Source organism: Thunnus thynnus, chromosome 12 (assembly GCF_963924715.1).
Source record: "Thunnus thynnus chromosome 12, fThuThy2.1, whole genome shotgun sequence".
NCBI classification, from domain to species: domain Eukaryota; kingdom Metazoa; phylum Chordata; class Actinopteri; order Scombriformes; family Scombridae; genus Thunnus; species Thunnus thynnus.
Genome location: NC_089528.1, coordinates 10,800,836 through 10,823,490, shown reverse-complemented (window position 1 = coordinate 10,823,490; position 22,655 = coordinate 10,800,836). Strand labels below are relative to the sequence as shown.

The following is a 22,655-nucleotide window of genomic DNA, read 5'->3' as shown; positions in this document are numbered from 1 at the left end:
CGTGTGTGTAGATTTTGGGAACTACGTTCAATACTTAGGTCAGAGGTAGAGGACAGCCGTCTGTCGGTGCCTTACACCGGCAGGGGGTATCGGTTATCTGTAGGACAGAAACCATTACACAGGTATTTTTAAAATTCAAGTAGTTATAGATGGTATGAATAAGATCTCGCTGTATAGTTCAACTACACTGATGTTCACTTGTATGGATTAATTCTTCAAATTAGTTCTGAACAACTAGTTGATCCCAAGTTGCTGCTAATTATCAACATTTATTTGTTCCTTCATTTTATTACATGTTGGTATTTTGGTTTTCATTTCAGCTTTTATTTATATATTCATTATTTGATTTATTGATTAAAATATACTTGTTGTAGCATTTATTTATTTTTCATCCTACATAAATCCCAACTCAGCATGAATGAATGAAACTGGAACTCAACTTCTGTGATGTCAGGCGCCCTCTTCTGGCTGATCCACGAGGTTTTGTGAATTTGAAAAATCTTCAGCAGTAAATTTATCCAAGTCTTGTTAAGTAATATACTACTGTATTATACATATAATAAGATAAACAGAAGCAAATAACTACAAGAAAAAAATCTTCCCAAATACTATTAAAGAAAGACATTGAAAGAACATTGAGCAAAACAAAAATCAGTGCGTTTACTTTTCAGTTTTATCCTCTTCCTTCAAGCAGATACAGTACAGATTTAACAAAACGTTCATTTTTACCTCTCTGTGTTTTCTCTATGACTAGTCCCTGGTGTCATAGCTGTGATGAAGCACATGGAGGTGTTCTGATACAGATTAAAATAATCAATGAAGAATGAGCCACAGAAACAGTGTAAACCTGATGACTCTAAACGGCACAAAAGCAACTTGGACTGGTTGGTCTGGTCACTGTCCATTAAATATGAGGCTGTTGTTTTATGCATTTTATTTGAATGCCAGACAGGCTATTGGCTGTTGAAGTCTGACATGGATCCCAGTCTGTTGTCATCAGGTCAAACAACTATTTGGTCTGAAGCGTTACAGTATGTCTGCTTCCAATGACATGATACTCTGAAGACATTAGTGATATATACCATTTTTGTACAGACTTCCAGTACTAAGGGTGTCTTTGATTTACCAACAAGGTGTCTCTCTAAAGCTAACAAAATGATGTTCCTACGCAAAGGCCTCAAACTATGATGAATAACTGTGTACATGAGCTGTGAGCTCTTCAGAACATAAACTAGTTAATCACAAGTAGCTGCTAGGCATCTCTACTTCTCATTCACACCAATACATATTGTACACACACTCACAAACAAACAGCATTTACAAAAGAGATGGAAAACAACAACAAAAAAAGTAACCAAAAGTAAAAAGTCATATGGATGGACATATAAACTTATTATAGTGTACTTGCAGTTGATAAAAAGAAAAACTAAAAGGTAAAATGAATGTTGTTGGCAGCTGGAGAAACTCAACCCTCTTTGTCTAGGATGGCTTTCACATCAGCAAACACCTGGAAGAGAAAAACAGGCGAGTGTACTTTGGCTTGTCGTGACTCAAAGAAACTGGGTCTACATTTCATTTCCAGCTGAGTAATTTCACAACTCTAAGTACCTGAGGTGCAGCACATATTTATATCTCATAGTATCACTCATACTGGTTATAATATTTTACTCATTAGCTTCATTGCTGAGATCTAAGACGGTGGTGATGCTACTAACAGCTGGCACACAACGGACTCCAACAGGGCAAAAAACGCCAGTGATGAGATAATCACAGGTTTTAATTGAATTCCCAGTTGAAGGATATAATTTAAAGTACCCATCTGGAAGTGAAAAAATAAATGGAAATACTGAAAATGATCATGATCATCCAATTAAATGTGTGAATGTGCATACAAGACTGAAAACTATGTGAGGTGAATGTTAAACTAGGAAGTTTCTCAAAATCTAATGGATCTTTACAACTATGAGTTTGGGTGATAATTTTAGTATCTGCCTCAGTTTTCACTTCCAGTAAAATTAAAATGTGTATTTGCTTAAAAATTCCCTTCAGGCATGTTTTAAGCTATAAAAATATTGAAAAATCTAGAAACAAGATGCCCCCTACTTCACTGGAAAGTCAATTCTCAGTTTATGTGCACTGGGGGCTTCAAGATTTTACATCACACACTTGTGAAGTTGCATTTTGGACCATGATTAGCTTCCAAATTAGTTGTGATGTCACAAATCATGCTCATAGGTGCACGACTTAAACTCAGATTTAATGTGAGCACAGAGAAACTTTCCTCATTCAGCAGATGAATGTGAAAACAACCTTCTAGTGTGAAACTCTGCATATAAATCATTCTGCACAGTGAAAGTCCAAGTCCAACATCCAAGGGAAGAAACAAAAAGAAGGGAGGGAAGGAAAGAATGAGGGAAAGAACGGAGAAACCTGACGTGTTGCTGCTTTTCCTAAAGCACAGAGTCACATTGTCCCCAGATCTCAGCAATGCCAGCAATTAATGGTAGAAATGACGACCAAAACCTCTAAATCACACCCAGATTGTAAAAAACAAAAACAAAACTGGTCTGTCAGCCAGCTGTCGTCTGTGCTCTGTGACGGCACAACAACGTAGCGTCTTTGATGCCATCCTTGTTTCTGAGGTGATGGATTACTTTTTTGGTAGTGCCACAAAATCTGAATTTTAAAGCAGTTTGGCTGGCACTTAAAATTGATGCATATTTTTCTGCTGAAAACTTTACTGACTCCAGTTTTCCAGTCCACCTCTATAAACTTTGAGTTACTGTTTTAAAGACAGCATCTAGTGGCCATCAGGTGAACTGTGCCTCTAACTCCATCTGGGGAGGTTTTCCCCTCTGCCCAACTGAAGGATTTCCACATTCAGTCATGTGACAGTGACTCAGTTTCCTCCTCTAATATAGGACTGGACAAATTGCAATCTGATAAACTAATCCTCCTTTTTTGTGTTTTTTTATTATTTGGGCTGTTTTCACTGAAATCTCTCACACCATGATTCAAGTCTTCAAGCCAATGTGGAACTGCCTTACCCCATGTCTAGACAGCCAGTGTGTCAGACGCGTTTATTACACGCATGTCAGACACAACAGATACGCTCTCATTTTAATCTATTGAACTGTCTGCATTGGCTCCGTGCAGGCATGCCACATCTCACGGGTGTAACCCCGACCTGAAGCGTTCATTTACAAATCAAGTCTATTTTCCTCCGATTTATGCGCATCACTATAGTCATATGTTTTGGGCTCTGAGCGCTTCCAACACAGGTGACCTATGCTCAACACTGCACCTGAACGCCTCCAGTGTAGACACACAGACGGAGCACTCGCTGCCGCTACTGCTCTGCTGACGTGCTGCTCACACTATGTTTGCTGTCTAGACAGTGGGTTAAGCTGTACTTCTTCCAACTGCTACTAGAAGCTGGTGTCAAAAAACGATTATCAGACTGTGTAAATTGGCGGGAAGCCACTCACATCACCCTTCAAGTCAAACTATTTCTTCATGACATTTGGGTTTCAATTATTTCATTTGTTAACATCATACTTTAAGAGCTTTTTTTTTTTTTTGCCTTGATTGACCCGTTTTTCAACCTATCAAACTCAGCTGTGGTAGTTGTCACTTTCTTATTTCACCTCCACCCAAAATGTCCCTTCAGAGATCTATGGGTGATATTTATAGCTGTTCATGTCATGTCATGACATTTACTCACCTCATCCACAGAACGAGAGGCGTCTACAGTGCGCACCTTGCCGAGTTTTTCGTACAGCTCAATGATTGGTCGTGTAGACTGCAGGTAGGTTTGGATTCTGCATCAAAGAAAGAGATGCCTGGTTATTGGGGTCAGATGACACAGGGGACTCAAAGGACTCATAAATTAGGTCAAAAACACACATGAAGGCATCCAACAGTCAGCTAAATGGGTCGCAGAAATCTATACTGATCAGATAGGCTTGTTGTACTTTGTTATGAGAAGAAAATCAGTATACGAAATCATTAAATGGTCAAAAGCAGCAGTACATTTTTGCAGATACTACTTGTTCAAAAGCAAAGTGTGTTCTAAAATCAATACTGTTAAAATCGAGTGTTTTGGCTTTGGTTCAGGACTGTACCTTTTCTCCAGGCTTTCCCTGTTGTCATCTGTGCGTCCACTGCTCTTCCCTCTTTCTAGACATCTGTTGATGCAAACCTGTGGACAGGGAAGACAGAGATCATGTCCTCAGTGTAAAACAGCTCCCAGGAGATCAGCTCAGTACTCTGCATGTATCTAATAAAAGCTCAAAGGGTTTCCATGACGTACCTCATTGCCACAATCAAAGAAAAGCACAAATTTGACATCTGCTTTCTCATCCATAACAGTGTTCCAGCCCTGAAGGTTGTCCTCGTTGCGGGGGAAACCGTCTATGAGGAAACGGAACTTTTTCTCATCTTGCTGCATGGTCTCCTCCATTGCCTTAAAGAGCAGGAACAAAAACAAAATTGGAAAAAAATGTGTCTTTTGATGTGATTTTACTGCCAAAGCTGTTTATTTGAATGACAAACAAGGACCTGTTTTCAGATATTTAGACAAAGCAATTAAAGGAGCAGTGACACGCAAACCTTGTTCAAAATGCTTCCTACGTGTCTGCATGAAATCAAGCTCTCTTATCATGCTGACAAACATAAACAAATAGAAAACTATTTCAAAACACATTGACGTCATATCGAAATTCAAACATTTGCATTGATCCATGTTGCACATGGTTTTGAACTGTGACTGATTATATCAATTGTTTTGTCAAAAACAAAAAGTGGAGCAGAAAATAATGATTTGTCTCTTTTATAATCATTATAAAAAGATCAACATGCCAAAAATCCATCACAAGTTACCAGAGTCATCTGACCAAAATCCAAAACATTTTCATCTAAATGTAAAAGAAAAAAAAAAGAAAATCCTCACATTTGTGACGCTAGGAGAAGCAAATGTTTTGTTTACCTTAAAAATTACTTTAAAAAATGTGTTGATTGTCACTATTAAATATGCTGTAAATTGACTTTGTTGTTTCTGCACTAAACAAAAGAGGTTCTGCCTGAGAGCAGAATAAAATTCAATACATTTTTGTGAAAATTTTTCAAGTTAGTTCCAGCATAAAATGATCTGCTCAGGTCCTGGAAATGAAACTGGAGTTGCACACAGGTCCTGAGTAAATAGTCTGACTCCTGACAGACGAATCAGGAGTTGCCTCTCGCTAGGCAACCAAAAACCTGATTCACAGCCCATATTTGGTAAATACCTTTTTGAGTAAGTTGATGGTGATCTCCACAGGGACAATTTTGCCTTCCTTGATGTAGTTGGCAATGAGCTGTCCAAACTCTGAGCCCTCTCTAGCTCGCTCTGCCCTCAGCAAGTCCCCCGCTGACAGATGGGTGTAGTTGTAGTTCTGAGAGACAAATGAAAGGACTTTTTTTTTTTTTTTTGAATGTGATGAGTCTACCTACTCATCAAGAGTCAATTACTGCTGAGAAGAGAGTGACAGTTATTTAAAGAAGGTTTGTAGTTTTCTACTAAAACTTTGCAGACAGGCTAAATCCTTCTCACTCACAGTCCAGGAAGAAGTCCGTCCTTGTGTACTGAATGAAAGGAGTGTCTATACATAGCTGCCATTCAAGCCTAACCACCACACTTGAAGCACAGCAGCCAACACCCATGAACAGAAGTAGTCATAAAGTCTCCCTTACAGAAACTCTCTGAGTCAAACACATGCTGCTTTTCCAAGATGGTGCAAAAGTCAGTGAACAAATTAATTATACATTAGAGAAAGCTCACCATACAACATACAAGACATCTTAACTGCTGGACTGATTCACCTTTGATTTAAGTTTAATTATCAATAACATCATAACATGTTACTGCAGGCAATCACAGAGCCTTGATGGCATGTCAGTAATGAAAAGTTTATAGGTTTATAAGTATTTATTTCTTAATTTTACAGTCTAAATTGAGGTGAATAATATCAGTGGAAGTGTGTTGACCCTTAATCCTGTAACACTTGTATGGGATGATCAGGGTAGAAGTTCATCAGTCAATAAAGGTCTTCATCACCATCTGTTTCCGTTTGTTCTATTTGTCCAGACTTACACTGACCATTACATAACTCATAGCATAGATAAGTCAATGATAAGGTTACAACATGGAGCAGATGTCAATAGGATATCTCCTGCTGGCTGTTTTCACTCTGTGTAGCTCACAGGCAGGACATTACGCTCATTCAGACAAAATTTAACGGTAGCTGAACATTTTCAGACATTAAGATTTCTCATTATTCTGATGAAAAACATTTAAATTGTGCTTTGTAGCCTCTACATGCCAACACAGGCTAGTATATGCAGTATGTTACCCTGTGTGGCTAACTAACTAGCTCGCTGGCTATGTTCATTTTTAGAGGACAACCGGAAGCTAACGACATTTAGATATTACCTCATAAAAAAGAAGGCTAATAAAAAGAACAAGCATCCTGAAATCCACCAAATACTGTGTATATGATACTACACGCTTTCAAAGACGGCTGTTTTTCATTGTCCTTTCTCTCGCTGCTTACCTCCACGATCCTGGCGCACTGGGTGCCTTTGCCGGCGCCCGGCCCGCCCAACACGAACACAACCTGCGGCTTCATCATCAGCGACACCTGGTTATACAAGCTGCACACCCTCTGAGACACGGTGCCGAACACACGGCCGATCATAAACCAGCGGCGCCTCCCTACAGACGTGAACAGGCGGCGGCGGCGGGACAGAAAGCAACGAGCAGAGCTGGCCGGTGGATGCGTGTCAGTGTCAGTGGTAGGAAGTCGGTGAGCTCAGCGACACTACATCCGCTATCGACTTCACTGACCAATAGCAGCGTCGCACGGTCGTGACGTAGCCTCTAGCCACGCCTGCCATGCACTTGTTATTTTTTACAGTGCAGAGGTCGGGTGACGCCCCTCCCCTGCCTCTCCATCACCAGCATCAGCACCCCCAAGCCGAGCGAGGCGAACCGCGGCTGGAAGAGGATGCTCTCCGGTCCGTGATGCCCCAAAGCTCGACGAGTCAAGACGATGAGACGGCTAACCGGAGAGACGGCGGGGTATAGTCACTGTTTTCTGCACTGTTTATGCCGCTCCGCTGCCTCCATTCATGATGCACCATTCATGCATCCCCGAGAATGGAAGCACACATTAAAATAGCCCGCTACAGCCCTGTTGTCGCTCCTCCACAAGACACTTTTCTCGCTCGTTTGATGAATCTTCTTCTCATGTAGGTCAAAGTGATGAAGAGCCTGGTTTTATCTTTTGAGGGCGCCGCGCGAATGTAGGGCTAACGCAGGAAAGCCAAGCGAACAAAAGGCATCCAGCCCCCCTCCTCTGACGCACCTGGCTGCCCTGTCGCCACTTGACATGACAGCTCAGAGCCGGGAGCAGAGCAGCAGGATCAAGGGGCACCGACGTGCAGCCGGACGTGTGGACTCGACAAGGAACAGAGGAGCCTCCGGACGCGCGGCGGAGAAGCAGCAGCAGCCCAGGGGAGGCCGGATTGCAGTTTCTGGGGACGAGCGCCAAGGGCAGTGCGGCAGTCAGCAGGCAGACCGGGGGGAGGAGGCTGCAGAGATCTGTGATACTTCGCCTCCAGTCCCCCACTGCGCTCTCACCTCCATATCATCCCGAAAATATGCTGGTGGACGCTTTTATGTTTGATGATTGGTGACTGTGTTACTTCCCATCATTTTGTCCTCCTTTTTCCTCCCAAACAAGCAGTGATGATGGGATATTAAAAGATTGATCTGCTCTTCAGGCAAGGGTGGAACCCGGAGGGGACTGATGTGCATACTGGCCAGGTATCATTTGCTCCCTTCTTCTCTGGTTTTGCTCATTTTGCTTGTCGCCTGCACTATGGGCTGTATTCAGAGCATCGCATGCAAGCCCCGCATCAGACGGGAGAACATTGTGGTGTATGAGGTGTCAGCCTCTATCGACCAGTGTCCCACCATCATTGAGGAGAACTCACCAATTGTGCTCCGTTACAAGACGCCTTACTTCAGGGCCTCAGCAGGAGTAGTGATGCCGCCAGTGCCCCGAAACGAAACCTGGGTGGTGGGCTGGATCCAAGCTTGCACCCAGATGGAGTTCTACAACACCTATGGTGATATTGGCATGTAAGTGTGTGGAAGATATCATCAGGACTTAGCCTTTTCGCCCCTGACTGAGCTCAGTATGTGTGTGTCTGGGAAGGTGTTTGGATGTGCACACCTCTTTCTTTTTCTTTCACCCTGTCACATACTCAGAACATCTAGACCACAATCCTGCACCTGGCGCTGCCAAAAATAACCCCCTCATCCCCTCTCTTTCTCTCTGTCCTCCTCCGTCCACTGCCGCAGGTCCAGCTGGGAGTTACCAGAGCTGAGAGAGGGTCGGGTCAAGGCCATCAGCGACTCAGATGGAGTCAGCTACCCCTGGTACGGCAACACCACTGAGACGGTCACTCTGACTGGCCCAACGTCCAAACCGTCCCGCCTGACGGTCAGCATGAACGACAACTTTTACCCCAGCGTGACGTGGGCTGTGCCCATCAGCAACAGCAACACCCCCATGCTGACCCACATCACCAGGGACCAGAGCTTCATCACCTGGCTGGTGGCCATGAACTCTATCACCAAGGTAGGACAAAAACGCAGAGCAACAGCAGACCTGCCACTCATTTAGATGAAGCTGTTTGTTCCCTTGTGCATAAAACTATTGAGAGGTTTTTACACCCTAAAGACACATTCATGCTGATATATGCTGTTCGGTTTGAGTGAAAAACATCAGCTTTACATCTTTAAAAACTTGCATTACACACAGTCTGACTGTGATGTAATTTGCTCTTCCTTCACTTTCCTTTCTGGTGTAAAGTTGCAAAGTATCACATCATTGCCTTCAACTCTCCTGAATAAAAAAAGTCAGTCTAGCTTAAACTGTGTATCAAAATGCACACAGTATTTATTCATTGTCTCTGTAAAAGAGTTATATTCCTTCCTTCCCTCCAGGCTATCATAGAGAAAGTACTTTTACACATTGGTGGTTCACCAGTTAAGAATAGAAGCAGAGCACACCTGTCTTTGTTTTTTTTAGAAAATGTAGAAATTCATATTTTAGTGAAGTAAAAATGGCATTAAAACATTTGTCTGTGAAAAATATAATATATAATGATTTATTATGATGCACATTAACTAAGCATCTTTTAATAGTGAACAATATAATGCACAATTAACTCCTCATGCACTTAAAATAGACGGCATCGTTCATACACACAGTACAGTATCACATATACAGTATTGACGATATTAACTTTATGCCTCTCTCTTCCTCCAGGAGCGTATTGTGTTGCAGACGGTGCGGTGGCGGATGCGGGTGGACATCGCCGTGGACCCAGACATGCCTCTGGGCTCACGGGCCTCATTGGTGGGTCGTCCCTACCAGGAGCAACCGCACATCCTCAACTACCAGGAGCCCATCCCTCCCAACGCGCTGGGGAGGCCGAACGCCAATGACGCCCAAGTGCTAATGTGGAGGCCACGGAGAGGGGCACCACTAGTGGTCATACCGCCAAAATAGGAGGCTTGGATGGTTCCATAGACAAAAGTATAATCGTTCCCTCTTGCAGAAGAGTGGGGGATGCAATTGGTGAAGTTGTGAAGCCCATCAGAGATTAGAGGACTGATGGTTTCCCTGCGCTGAAGATGCCAATAGCTCATTATTCTTGAAAGATTTAAGCGGACCATTATAACAAGCCAGAGAGGATGTTACATCTTGGATCTGACACAGTTCGATGTCAGAATGGGAGTCTACAACGAACTAGTGTCAATGGCCTGGAGATGCATCACGGCTTTTTTGGCCCTCGACAAGTTTTGGACTGCATTCGAGAGTTCTGCCTGCCTTTTAGTAAAGAAGGAACACTGTTTTTAGATGTACCACAGAGGTATTAGACCACAACAAGAACTGCATCCTGCATCCTTATGTAGATCTTATTGCATGAGATGAGAGTGAAAGAGACAAAAACTGTCCTTTGAGAAGAATAAGAATAGCATTTGTTTTGTATAACTTGATACCTGAAGACATTGTGATTGAGAAGTCGCATCAGCCAAAAAAAAAAAAAAAACCAACAACAAAAAACCCTGCGGGCTGGTTAAACCTCGTATGTGCCAATAAAGGCCTTCAGCACACTCAGTACCAGAGTTAAAGGATGTATTCAGATAATTTAAAAGAGACAAAAAAGTATTATATGAATCTTTTTAGGTTAAGATTAAACTCATGCATCAGTCAGATTGTATTAAGAGCACCCACTCAGCATAAAAGTCTGGAAGAAAAACAAATCTGCTGTAGTTTTCACTGGAGTTTTGCTAATTCACTCACATATTTTCAACTCCGTAGCCTCAGTAGTGCAGCTGATACTGTATTCAGACGGGTGACAAACCATCAGAGAGATGAGCTCGACCTGTTACCACATTGTAATAAATAATGTCAGCTATGCTTTCAATAAGTGCGGTGAAATGACTTGGAATGGTGCCATACAACAAATTGAAATCAAGAGGGTGATAGCAGTCAGAGCCACATATATCATAGCTGGAATGGGGCCGAACTGAACTCAGACCAAGGGTAGATTTAATGTGGCAGTAATCAGGCCATCTTGTAATATCGTGACAAAGTTTCATACATTTTCTGACAATCAGGGATTCTAAATGTACCCTTAACAGTTTCTCTAGCGTGGACTTTAACCAGACCACATTTTGAAAAAGAATTGATTTGGATAAGTGCCATTTTTTAACACTGGTTGTATGAGGTCACATCACAGCATCTCCTCATTTCATGAATATGTACTATTTAGTAGTAGGTTTCTGCAGATAATCACAGATGAAGGTATTCCTGTGTCATGGTTATGGTCCTGGGCTCCGTCCAAGTCCCTGCCTGCCACTCCAAACACGAGTCACATGACTCATCCTCCATCTGTGCTTCTCTCCAGGTTCACACCTCACCTTACCATCTGCCTCTATCTGCCCTGTCTGTCCACCTCATCACATACACTACCTCCATCCCAGAATGCTCATTTTGCTCTTAAATCCACAACTATGCAAAGATTGTCTGTGACTGTATAACAAAACAAACAAAAAAAAAATCAGAGGGAGAAAAACTGGCAAAATAAGAGAGATTTCTTTTAAATGTCTCAATTCTGTTTTTATCTTCATTTATTTGTCAGGGTCTTTGTTGAATAAAATGGCTGTTACTACCATGTAATTACTCAATGAGGTTAAAATAGGTTTTATTAATTCAGTGTGTCTACATTTGTTGCTGCACCGCAGCTCATTCAGCCATCTGTTGCTATAGAGACTGGTTTGGTTTTTCTGAGTGCACTGCAACTGGAACTGAAAAAAAAAAAAAAACGGTTCAAAATATTCATGGGTGTGCCAAGCTCTGTGTGTATGCATTAGTGTGTGTGTGTGTGTGTGTGTGTGTCCATTCATTTCACTTTGAAGTAAAAAAAAAAGATGAAGGCAGAGCTAGTTGTTCCAGCATAAAAAGATGCCGTAATTTATTCATTTGTTCCTGCACAAAGACCTTTATTTTGCATTTAAATAACAGTAGAATGTGTGCTTTTGATATAAATCCTCAGACTGTGAGCAGCAAGGTCGAAGCAGTCACATCCCATCTTATCTCATCACATATAAAAAAGGACATTCAGCATCTTTGAACAGAGGTAACCCCTCCTCTTTGCAGCAAGTTTGCTCTTCATTCCACCACTAGATGGAAGCTCTGTCAAGGATTTTCCTCTCTTTGAGGCGGGTGCTCTCAGCACCATTAACACCCTTTTTGTTTTGTAAATACATCCCTTTCCCCATATCCCACAATACATAAATAAATGACTGAAATATAGACCTTTAAAATATCAGTTTCCACATTTCAGTGAGGTCATGGTTTCCATCTCCTCTTAGTCCCTCTAAATTGCACTTGCAGACAATTTGGTCATACGGTGTATACTTGTGTTAATGCAACACTGTACAAGCTCCACTGTTCTCCTGTTTGTATTTTATAAGAAAAACATACATTTACAAAGCAAATGTATTTCATTATTGACCCACACCTTTTGTGCAAAGCAGCATTTTACCAGAGTAGCGATGGGAAACATTCATCAGAGTCATGGCAGGTTTGTTGTGACTATCACTTCCACATTTCCCGCATTCTTAATGTAAGCATGCCAAACTCGCTGTCACACTTCATAGAGTCCTGCTCCGTCTGTCGTCTCCTCTGTCAGGCAGTACAGTCCACAGACGTCTCCTGTCTATACTTTGATGGCGCTGCCGCTGGTGGGTTTGCCCTTGTAACCGTAAAGAAATGTGGCAGCAATAACCAGCATTGCCCCTAAGAAAAACATGCTGAGAGACAGGCAGGAGCAGGAGAAAAACAGGTGATGATGTAAAATGAGTTAAATATATAAAAAAAAAAAATCAAACATTCATGTCATGTTAAAAAAAGACAGGCAGAAATGTATTTTTCTTGAGTAATAATTTACAAATCAGAGTCCAGCCTTGTGGGAGTGTGCACAAGCAAGCGTTCGTTTACCTAGTGGGGTTAAAGTCCTCCAACAGAAAATATGAAATGAGTGTAGACAAGATGATGGACAGAGAGGTAGCAAATCCTTTGAGGATGTTGTCCGCATATTTAATGACCACTGCTATGACCAAACCGCCCAAAGCCTGCAGGCAGAGAAAACAGTGTTTGAAACCACCTTGTGAGCACTCGTGTGATGTGGAGATACCAAGAACATGTGTGTGTGTGTGTCTCTGCACCAAACACACAGCATCAAATACGGCTGTAAATAAGCGATCAGGGGACCCAAATGAAAAAATAAGAAACATAAGGGTCAAACCTGTAAAACAACGACTGTGCAGGTGATTGTGTTGTAGCCTTGAAACATTCCCGACTCCCTCACTCTCTGACCGTCATATATTATCATTCCTAAGAAGCCAAACACAAAGCCGAACAAACCTGGAGGCGAAACAAAGGAAAACAGCTTTAGTTTAGAATGAGTTTAGACTAGTTTTGTCAGGAGCAAATGGTTAAGTCTCACATTTTAAATCCGATTGCTGTCTTCAGAGGCTTTGTAACTACTCTTAGCTGCCACAAGAAAACACTGTAACCAAAGTTTAAGCCAAACCTGCTGCACATATGGTGTGAGAGTGTAAACTAGTATAAGGTTTTATATCATTTTAGCGCACACACAGACACACACACACACACAAACACACACGATAGTTTCGTCACGTTTGAGAGGTGCCCTGCCTTTAATTCCCCCCCCCGCCCCCTTGCCCAGCAGCATTTATGCTGGAACGACTAGCTGCCTTCATCTCTTTTCTTACTTCAAAGTGAAATGAATGGATGAATTGGAGCTGTATGTGTGCACATTCAAACACACACACACTCACAGTGAGAAATCCACAAACACACCCTGCGAAACACAAGATTTCATTTTCTCAATTATACATCAGTTGATTGATTTGTCTGTGAATTTTTGAGGCTTTGAAAGCTTATTTTACTTAAAAGTTTCAATTGAGGGAGAGAAGAAGAAAAAGTGTCGTTCTGTAACGTTTTGACCCCCTGCCCTCTGCTCTGTCTCATAAGATAAGACAAAATCTCATTAAGACAAACCTTAATGAGTGAATGAGGTTTGTCAAACCAAACCACACAGTTTTCTTTTAAAATATGGTGTTGGGTGGGCAGATGATATATTACACTTTTGAATTTTGATATAACCGAAAAAGTGCAATTGGGTCACTTTGGTAACATGGCTCCTCTTGTCTCCTTATTCTCCAAAGTAAGGAAGGGACACTAAACTAAAAAGCTGATAAATTCTTTCACAATCATTTTATCAGCTATGAGTAGACCATTTCAAACAATAAAGTCATAGTTAACACCCATTCTTTTATCAAGTAGTAAGTTTGTCGCACCAGCAGCTCAAACTACAGTGTGCTGTCCAACCCTAATGACAAACAACCACAGCTATATCTGAACACAGTGAAAACATACTTTTATTAAGTTATGCCAATTTATTTCTATCCTTCAGTTCATGCACAACATTATTTCTGGTTTATGTCTCAATGCGGCATGATGTGTTTTATCACAGGGCAGCAGCAGTTGCCAACAGATCGTTGGTATTCATGAGAAATACAGCATGTTGGCCACTTGAATATTAATTTGTTCAGTGGAGAGTTTTGTTTTTTCTCAGTTACTGTTTGATATCCTCTATAACTCTCCTGCAATACTGATGTAAAGAACATGAAGCAGTTACACTCTGAACAACATCTGAAGTGTTTATGACTGAATAATGAATGCTAATTCAGCATAAATACTATAATCTCCACTCAGGGAAAGAAGCCTTATTTCCACTTGAGTTGACAATGTGTTATATCATAAACAATATAAATTGCATCTTCACAAGTACGAGTTGTTCAGTGTTAATTACAAGTGGATGGGAGTGTGAAGCTACTTGAGGTGATGATGCAATCAAGTGACATGACTAAAGAAGAAACAGAGGCCTGCAGCTAGAGATAAGACGAACCTTGTTGCAAAAGAAACCCAGTTATGGATTTTAAGGATGTTTCAAGGGAGTGCTTCTGTTTTTCAGGCTGGACATATCAAACTCTTCACATATATCAGCATTAGGTTTCTCAATAAAACAGTGTGGTCTGTTAAATTGAAGTTTATCTTCTTTGTTACTAGATTACACTGGTGTCATGGATGTCATCAGGGATATTATTTCAAACTTTGGAAAGTTCCCTCCAGAGCCATAGAAGACACTATACAACTGTTTTCACAGGCTGAGCAGTGCTTCGCATGACAAGTAAACTGAATTTTATGTATAAAATATGTGGAGTCCTCCTTTAACACAACACACTACTCCAATTTTAGTATTAAAGTGATTATTTATTCTTTCTGGCACAACTTTCTAATGAAGCATGGTTTATAAATACATATAAGTTGTGACTAACAGCTTTACTAGTGTTAATAAATCATTCACTAATGCTTAATACGTAGGTCTGTAACAACCCATTGATAAGACACAAAAATTACAAAAGATCCCTTTAACTTCTCCATTCAATGTGTTTTTTATGCATGACATTTCAGAAACTATTTTGCTGAGTCAATGAACTACAACTAAACGTATAAATAAGACGGGGAGGGGTTGGAGTCATGAAAATAGGCAGGGCACCTGTCGACAAAAAGTTGTGAGCACACACACACACACACACAAACACATCATTATTCACTCACCACTCACTCTGCTACACAAAGAGAGGCCACAGTCACTCACCCAGCTGTATGTTACGAACCCACACGCTCTGTTTTGTCTCCTTGAGGATTTTCTCAAAGTAAACACCAGCGAAGCCGCTGGACACACAGGCCATCAGCACAGCCATCAGTCCCACAAACTGAGAGCCTGCAGACAGGACTTTCTGCTCAGAGTCAACTTCAGACTCTGTGGGCCACTGTGGAGGTTAAAACACAGGGAGAATACTTAAAACCTGTCCAGTCAATTAGAGCAGTATTATTAATCCGTGACTTAAATGTCTGATGTTTGAATGAAGTCATACACTAATCAACACTAGAAACCACAAAGCAGCTAAACCTGTGTATTTGCAAACAGCACATTCAATGTATATTTGCTGGTACCTGCACTAGAGTGACTCCAGCCATAAGAAAGAGCAGGGAGAGCCACTGGTAGAGACCCAGCTTCTTCCCCAGCATGGAGACGGAGAAAAGCGCTGTGGTGAGGATCTTTAACTGGTATGTGACCTGCAACGCAGAAAAAACACCACCACCAAGAAAGAGAGTAGATGATTCATTCACTGCACATAAAAACACAAAGAGGTTGACAGGTACGTAAATATGACAGAACATCAGCCACATCAAATATGATCCAATACAGACGCGGAAAGGTCAATATAAGGAGCCAAAGTCCTGCCCCTCGCCTAGTTAGCTCCTGTCACACTCACTTCTCATTTCTTTCTGAAAATCTGAAACATGACACTGTATGTACTTTTCTGTGCTGGAAGATAAATGAGCACCTACTGCTGTACTAGTTAGTAAAATGTTGATACCTCCTCATCTTACCCAAGAAAAAACAGCATTATTTTGTTAGCATCCAGCAGCAACACAGCCCATCGATCTTAGCCGTACTTTGTCAACACTTAAGGATAGCTTCAGTTGTTGAATGCTAAATATTATCATCATTTTATCTTGGTTAAAATCATGTAGTGCTCAAATATCCTGTGCAGTAGTAGATACCAATTTGGCTTATAGTATGGACAGAAAACCTTAGTCTATGGGAAAAACACTTAATTTTATGGTTAGCTAGGAAGGGTGGCAGAACTTGAGAAGTTTCGCTGCTTTCAAAATAAATTTATGAGGTGTTTTTAAAAAGGTGAGAGCTCAATAATCTTGGTTTTAAGTTGTGAGAACGCTTCATGTGACTGACAATAAAAATGGAAGTGGCGTGGCCCTTGTTTCATTTTCGTTTTTTCAAAAATGAATGGTTTTGTTTTTGTTGCATTTCAGTCTCATGCTAGGAACTAGAGCAGGGTAGATAACCGCAATAATTTATGCAGTTATTTTGTTAAACAAAAGAGCAACTTGGTAACCATAGGCTCCGACATTTTAAAGGAAAAGTACAACGTTTTGGGAAATATGCTTATTTGCTTAGAGAGTTAAATTTGATACCATTCTTCAGTTGTAAATACAGTATGTCACTAAATTGTGTGAATTTACACAGTGAGGTTACATCCAAACTAAATTCAACTCAGTTCAGTTACACACACACACACACACACACACTGAGAAATCCACAAACATACCTTATCAAACAAAAGGTTCCATTTTCTCAATTGTACATGAGTTCATTGCTTTCTTTGTGAATTTCCATGGCTTTCATGGAATTTGCGCAGCGACCTCAGAAATAGGTTTCGCCTCATTAGGTCCAGGCTTTGGTCCCCACGAGGACTACTGGCCTTGAGAAGATTGGTTTTATACCGGAAAAGGTCCCAGTGAGGTAACAAAAATGCAGGCACACGAGCAGACACACACACACACAGACAGATGCAGCGAACTTGAACCAGCACATTCATGTGTAACCTGATAGGTGGCTGCGTCCAGGTTGGATAAGGCAACATAGAGCAGATTGTTCTGCAGTGTGTAGATCCCTGCAGGAATGGCCAACTTCATGGTCTCCACAGACTTGTTCACAATCTCCTCCTTCAGCAGCTGGTTCATTGCCCGCAAACTGAAATCTGGTGGAGACAGAGAGTGTGTTGTCAGACAGGGAACGTGGGGACCACCAATGGAGTGAAGAGACAAAGACACAGACATCTGAAGAGTCAGGTATGAGGAAGATGAGGGAACATGTTGTGCCTACTAGTGCCTAATCTACAACTGAGAAATAAATCAACTGAGAAGAAAGAGAAAAACTGAGAAAAAGACCTCAAGTCTCAACACATGCTGCCAGATTCTATACTCACTGTTCTCCGATAAGACGAGGAGGGTGCAGGCAAGGATCTTTAGCAACTCGGCTGACACCACAGCGGAGGAAGCCAGGTAGCGGGGGCCATCTTCCTTCAGGGTACGGGAGTAGCGCATGGTGAGCACCAGTGAAGTGGTCTGCAACACCAGCACCCCCAGAGACATATACTTCAGCCTCAAGGAGTGTGTGGACGGCAAGACCATCGTGGAGGACTCTTCCTGGGAGTCAGAGGACAACGAGAGATCCTTTAGCATGGACATAAAGAAAAAGAGACACATGGTTAGAGAGGAAGACGGAATGAATATCTGGTTTAGTCTGAGAAAGGAGAAACAACTCTAATCATAAATCCCTACCAGATAAAAACAAGGCTGCTAAAGTGTCCTTAATCAAGACACCAGCCTGCTAACATTGCCAAGGTTGCTGTTGTGTAGCTGAGAATACAGGAATAGTTAGTGAGGCAAAGTTGACAGGAAGAGAGTAGAGAGAGTAGAGAGAGTGTAGAATGATCAGGAATGCCGGTCAGTAGTTAAAGGGTAGTTAAAGTGAGAGCTGAGAGTCCAGCCTGAGGCAATGTAGGGCATTCCTGTCATCTTTACTGCAGTCTTGGAGCATAAAGCATGAGCATCGGATTAGCAGTAAGAATTAGGTGTAAAGATTGGGAACAGAGCATGTATTTTACAGTACAACTCAAAGTTAATGTTATTCTATACTTGCTTAGTATGAAAATATGTCCTGCACCAACAGAAGCAATTCAGGGGCAGGCACTGGTGAATCATTAGTGAAGCACAAACAGCACAAAATAGTTTATCAGCCACACCTTCACTTTAGATTTAAACAAAAGTCGATTTTGAATTTATGATAAGAAAATTCCTTGTTATGTTTACCTGAAGCTGATATGAAGCTTCAGCAGTCTGAGTTAGTTTCTGTCTTTTTAGTGTAAAATTCACTTTTTGCGTTTCCCTGTTGAGCTGCAGTGGAAGGATGGTGATACAGTAACTTTGGAAGACATTCACTTGATTTGTCTAACTTGGATGACTGATGCCTCATATGAGCTTAAGATGCACTAAAAATATCATAAATTCACTTCAAGGCGCTTTAAAATCTGTAAAAAATACAAAACTGCAGTAGATGTGTGTGCAGAAAAGACAAGAATAGCAAAATGAAAATATGTAAAATCTGAATGACAAAACTGTAGATTAGATTTAAACGTGTATTTTCTGTATTTGCTGTAACATTTGATTATGACTATCACTAATGAAAAAATGCATGTCCTGAAGCACACACACAAACACACACGTGCCATAAGATGTCAAGGCTCACCTTGGACATATTTAACCATCAGTAGTCAACAAGTTTGCGGCAATTTTCACAAAACTTGTAAATCTAATCTTCTAGCCCCTTAGCAAAACACCAAGAAGAAAGCGCATTGTCATGTGTTGCGTTATTACCGGTCTCATATCTCCGCTGTCCTGAGGATTTGGTAACAGACATTCTTCCCTTTCTGGTGTCACATTTCCTGACTGAAGCATCTTATCTCTGAGCCGTTACTTTCACTTCTCTTCGTCACTTCAACCCCAATGACACATGCTCCAAAATGTTTAAAATCCTTCTGCTCAGAAGGCAAGATAGTCTAAGGGGCAAACCATATTAAACTCCTGCAGTAATGTCACTTCCAGCTTGTGAAACAGAGTCTGCTATTGCCCCCTTTCATGTGATGGGACAAGAGAGACGTTTCCTGGTTTTTACGAAGTAGAACTCCAGAGTGGGATTGGCTCAGGAGGATTGTATGCAATGTACGGTTATTAAATGACCCCTGCTGGATCTGACTGACTATAATACAGCCTTTTTCTGTGTGAATTTCCTTGCTGTTAAAGCATAATTGTCTAGTTACTTAGTGAAAATAACGTGTTGGAGAGTCTGTAAATGTGTTTTCGCTATTACTGACACACTTAGAGACAAAGTCCACTGAGCCTTATCGTAAAATGGTTGTATGATTTCCTATAAGGTAAGCATCCTGCCTGGTAAAAAGAGGATGTGCAACAAGCTATAACGGCCAAAGAAGTGTTGACAGAACGAGGGGTGTGGTGTGTTCAACACACTGGCCTCCTTATGCAGCTGCTCTGCTTAGCAGAGGGGGACTGCTGCACAATCCTCCTCTGTTTGTGTGTGTAAATGCCTGCGTGTCCTCTCACACACACACAACAAACTCTCCCCTCTCTCTCTCTCTCTCTCTTTTAGCACATATTAGGAACACTATTGGCTTTGATTTTCAGTTCCCAGCTTTGCAAGGATCTTTACACTTGTGTATAAAAACTTTTGCTAAAATTTACTTGAGACAGAAGTGAAAATATAGAATCCAGCAGCAGCCTCAGTCTTTACACATTCATGCTGTCTAGCTAAACAGGAAGTGATGCACAAGACAACTACAATATTTCCACTTGATGGTTAAAGGGGAATAAAAAGTCGGAAAAGTTAATTAATTATTGAATAATGAACGTTTTAAAGGACAGCAAATCCAACACAACTTCTCAAATGTGACACATCAAAGGAACAGTAAAGAGAAACTATTTCCTCTGTCACTCAAATAAAACCAAAGAGTAGTGAAATTCACTTAGTGGGAGTATTAAAGTGTTAATGTAGTTTTTCATTTTAAAAACTACTGTGTACAACATTTATTGATTGGTTGATGGATCCTTCAGATAGGATTATGTTTTTCTGAGACCTGCAATTGAAATTAATGCTGCACCAATGTTTTTTTGTTTGTTTGTTTGTTTTTTTTTCTTGATTTCTGGACAGCACATAAAAGTGTTAAAGCAAGAGACTCATTAAATGAAGTAGAAAGAAGTTAGAAACTTAAAACAGGAAGCTGTCAGAATCAAGAAGTGTGGTTGAATAGAGCTCAAATTAACAAAAGCTGCTCAAAAAGACTCCAGAGAGCAACTAAGTACATTTACACTGTTTGGAGGTGTAATAATAATATACTGACAAGGGCTACTCTGCATTGTGAATACTTTGACTTTTGATACTTATATTACATTTCACCAATACTTCTGTACATTTACTTTAGAAAAAACTTTGAATACATGACCTGTTACAGAGAGGTTTTACATTGTGGTATTGCTACTCTCACTTAAGTAAAGGATCTGAATACTTCTTCCACCTCTACCACTGAGTACTTCACATATGAGGTACCAACAGCTGACCCCTGACACTTAACACACCTGTCTGCTGTATTGAGGTCTTAGACAGTCCAGACAGCAATTTTCTAAACACATGGAGCGATCCCTTCCTTGCGATGTATTTGAGTCCAAAGCAAATCCTTTCTCTTGTGTGTAACAGCGACACAAGTCCCCAACACTAGAATCTGTCCAATCCACCAGCAGCTTCTCAGGGAGGAATATGTTCAGAAAACCCAGTCAAGCTCAACACCCTTCAACCTGTCACAGATGATATGTGTGACATTTCCATACAGAGTTTTCTTTCTGCTTGTGTCAAACTCACCTGGCTCCTCCACCACCACCACTGGAGTACCTGCCTAGCAGCAAATGTCTTCATCGAGTGCCTCAGAAAAGAAAACTGACAAAATGATGCTGAACATTTTGAAGTTATGAATGAAGGACTTTAAAAGAAAGAGAGGAAAAGTGTGTTTCTTTTAAAAATGTTTGAGTTTGAAACCATTTGAGTTTTAATCAGTTGTTTGATGCACCAGACCAGTCGACAAAATCATTAAAATATACCAATATTTCTAGGCCTTCGTTGTTTTTTAACTTCATGCTTCCGTTACCACGAAGGCCAGGCAATATTCTTGTCTGAAACTAAGGTATGTAATTAATTGAAGTAATTAACCCTCTTAATCACAAGAATCGCATTTCATTTCCTTGTGATGTAAAGTAGCTGCATCCCTACTCCATCATCACCATGTCCAATTTCTGTGATGGAGGATTCACTAAAAGACTACATATTATTCCTGGTATAGAGAGCGGAGGTTTCCATTTCTGATCTAAATATAAAACTGGTTTCTTTGTATCTCACCAACCAGCTTCCCTGTTAGACTATCTCTTCTCTCAGGCTTGGTGACAAAAAACCAGATCAAGATGTTCCCTGTGAGGACGGTGCAAACACAGCAGGACAAAGAGCTAGAAAGATCTTTACCATTAACAAAGCAGATGTAGTATTAGATTACAAAGAATACAGAGATGTGGCCGGCTCAGGTCAAAGAGAGGGGTTTCTGTGGCCCTGCTGAGGGTGGGGTCTCCAAAACTGCTCCACTAACTCTGAGAGCTCAGCGTAGTGCACAAGGTAACACAACACTAGTGAGATAAACAGGTCAGACAGCAAAGGTGCCCCAGATCTACACTGAAACTGCAGTGTAGTTTCTAAGAAGGCATCAAAACCTGAGTCCTACACCTTTTGCTGGTGACGTGGATCTGTGAAGTAAAAGCAGAACTTATTGTCCTGCCATCACATGGAAAGGCTTTATTAATTTGTTTTAATGGGAGTTGACTCGAGCAAATATTGAACTTTACAACTTCATCAGGATGTGGATCCGACAACAGGGAGATGAGTGAGTGAATGAAAGTAAATTAAGTTGGTCTCAGCCCACATTAAGGCTCCTCTGAGGCTTGTTAGATGCTGTCAGCAGATGATAACTGAAGAGCAGATTACAGATTGAAAAAAGTAGCAGAAGTTACTGATTTAACATACAGCAGACAGCATAATTCATGATTTTTTAGCATCTGATCTACTTCTTATAAACTCACTGATAGTCTAACTTCTCCCCTTTGTGCCTCAATGAGTCACTTTCTCTCCATCATACAGTAACTTACCTGTATCTGCAGATGTGGAAGATAGTTTCACTCATTCGCTAGAGAGTCTTCTCCCTTTAGCTCTTCTCGCTACTTCAGACACTCATAAAGTTAATCCGAGTGTAAAAAATAAAAGGTAAACTGTGGCTGAGACACAGAGAAGTCTTTCACAGCTGTAGGTTGTAATCTGTATGTTGCAGTATGATTTGAGTCCTCACTCGGGACGGAGTCTCTCCTCCTCTGTCCTGAATGAATGAGTCGCCCTGTTCTGAACACACA

At 41.1% G+C, this 22,655-nt stretch overlaps 3 protein-coding genes across 4 annotated transcripts; 1 reads left to right on the top strand and 2 right to left on the bottom strand.

Annotated features, from left to right (window-relative positions):
• Positions 1-635: 635 nt before the first annotated feature.
• cmpk (cytidylate kinase) lies at positions 636-6,860 on the bottom strand. Its single transcript, XM_067605371.1, has 6 exons — positions 6,591-6,860; positions 5,286-5,432; positions 4,313-4,465; positions 4,125-4,201; positions 3,725-3,821; positions 636-1,507 (listed from the first exon to the last, which is right to left on the bottom strand). Exons 1-6 carry the CDS (start codon positions 6,732-6,734, stop codon positions 1,466-1,468), a joined length of 660 nt encoding a protein of 219 aa, XP_067461472.1. The 5' UTR covers positions 6,735-6,860; the 3' UTR covers positions 636-1,465.
• A 104-nt stretch (positions 6,861-6,964) lies between these two features.
• Positions 6,965-11,292, top strand: fam78ba (family with sequence similarity 78 member Ba). The gene is made up of 3 exons (XM_067605370.1): positions 6,965-8,182; positions 8,405-8,684; positions 9,378-11,292. The coding sequence occupies exons 1-3, from the start codon at positions 7,848-7,850 to the stop codon at positions 9,618-9,620; spliced, it is 858 nt and encodes a 285-aa protein (XP_067461471.1). The 5' UTR covers positions 6,965-7,847; the 3' UTR covers positions 9,621-11,292.
• Positions 11,293-11,575: 283 nt separating this feature from the next.
• slc35a3b (solute carrier family 35 member A3b) lies at positions 11,576-22,632 on the bottom strand. 2 transcript variants are annotated; one of them, XM_067605368.1, is made up of 8 exons: positions 19,020-19,475; positions 17,570-17,816; positions 17,187-17,341; positions 15,729-15,851; positions 15,370-15,544; positions 12,928-13,046; positions 12,621-12,754; positions 11,576-12,433 (listed from the first exon to the last, which is right to left on the bottom strand). In XM_067605368.1, the coding sequence occupies exons 1-8, from the start codon at positions 19,098-19,100 to the stop codon at positions 12,340-12,342; spliced, it is 1,128 nt and encodes a 375-aa protein (XP_067461469.1). In that variant the 5' UTR covers positions 19,101-19,475; the 3' UTR covers positions 11,576-12,339. The 2 variants fall into 2 exon arrangements, with proteins under 2 accessions (XP_067461469.1, XP_067461470.1); XM_067605369.1 differs by lacking the exon at positions 19,020-19,475 and adding an exon at positions 22,398-22,632 and having other exon boundaries at positions 11,578-12,433.
• Between the last annotated feature and the right edge of the window lie 23 nt (positions 22,633-22,655).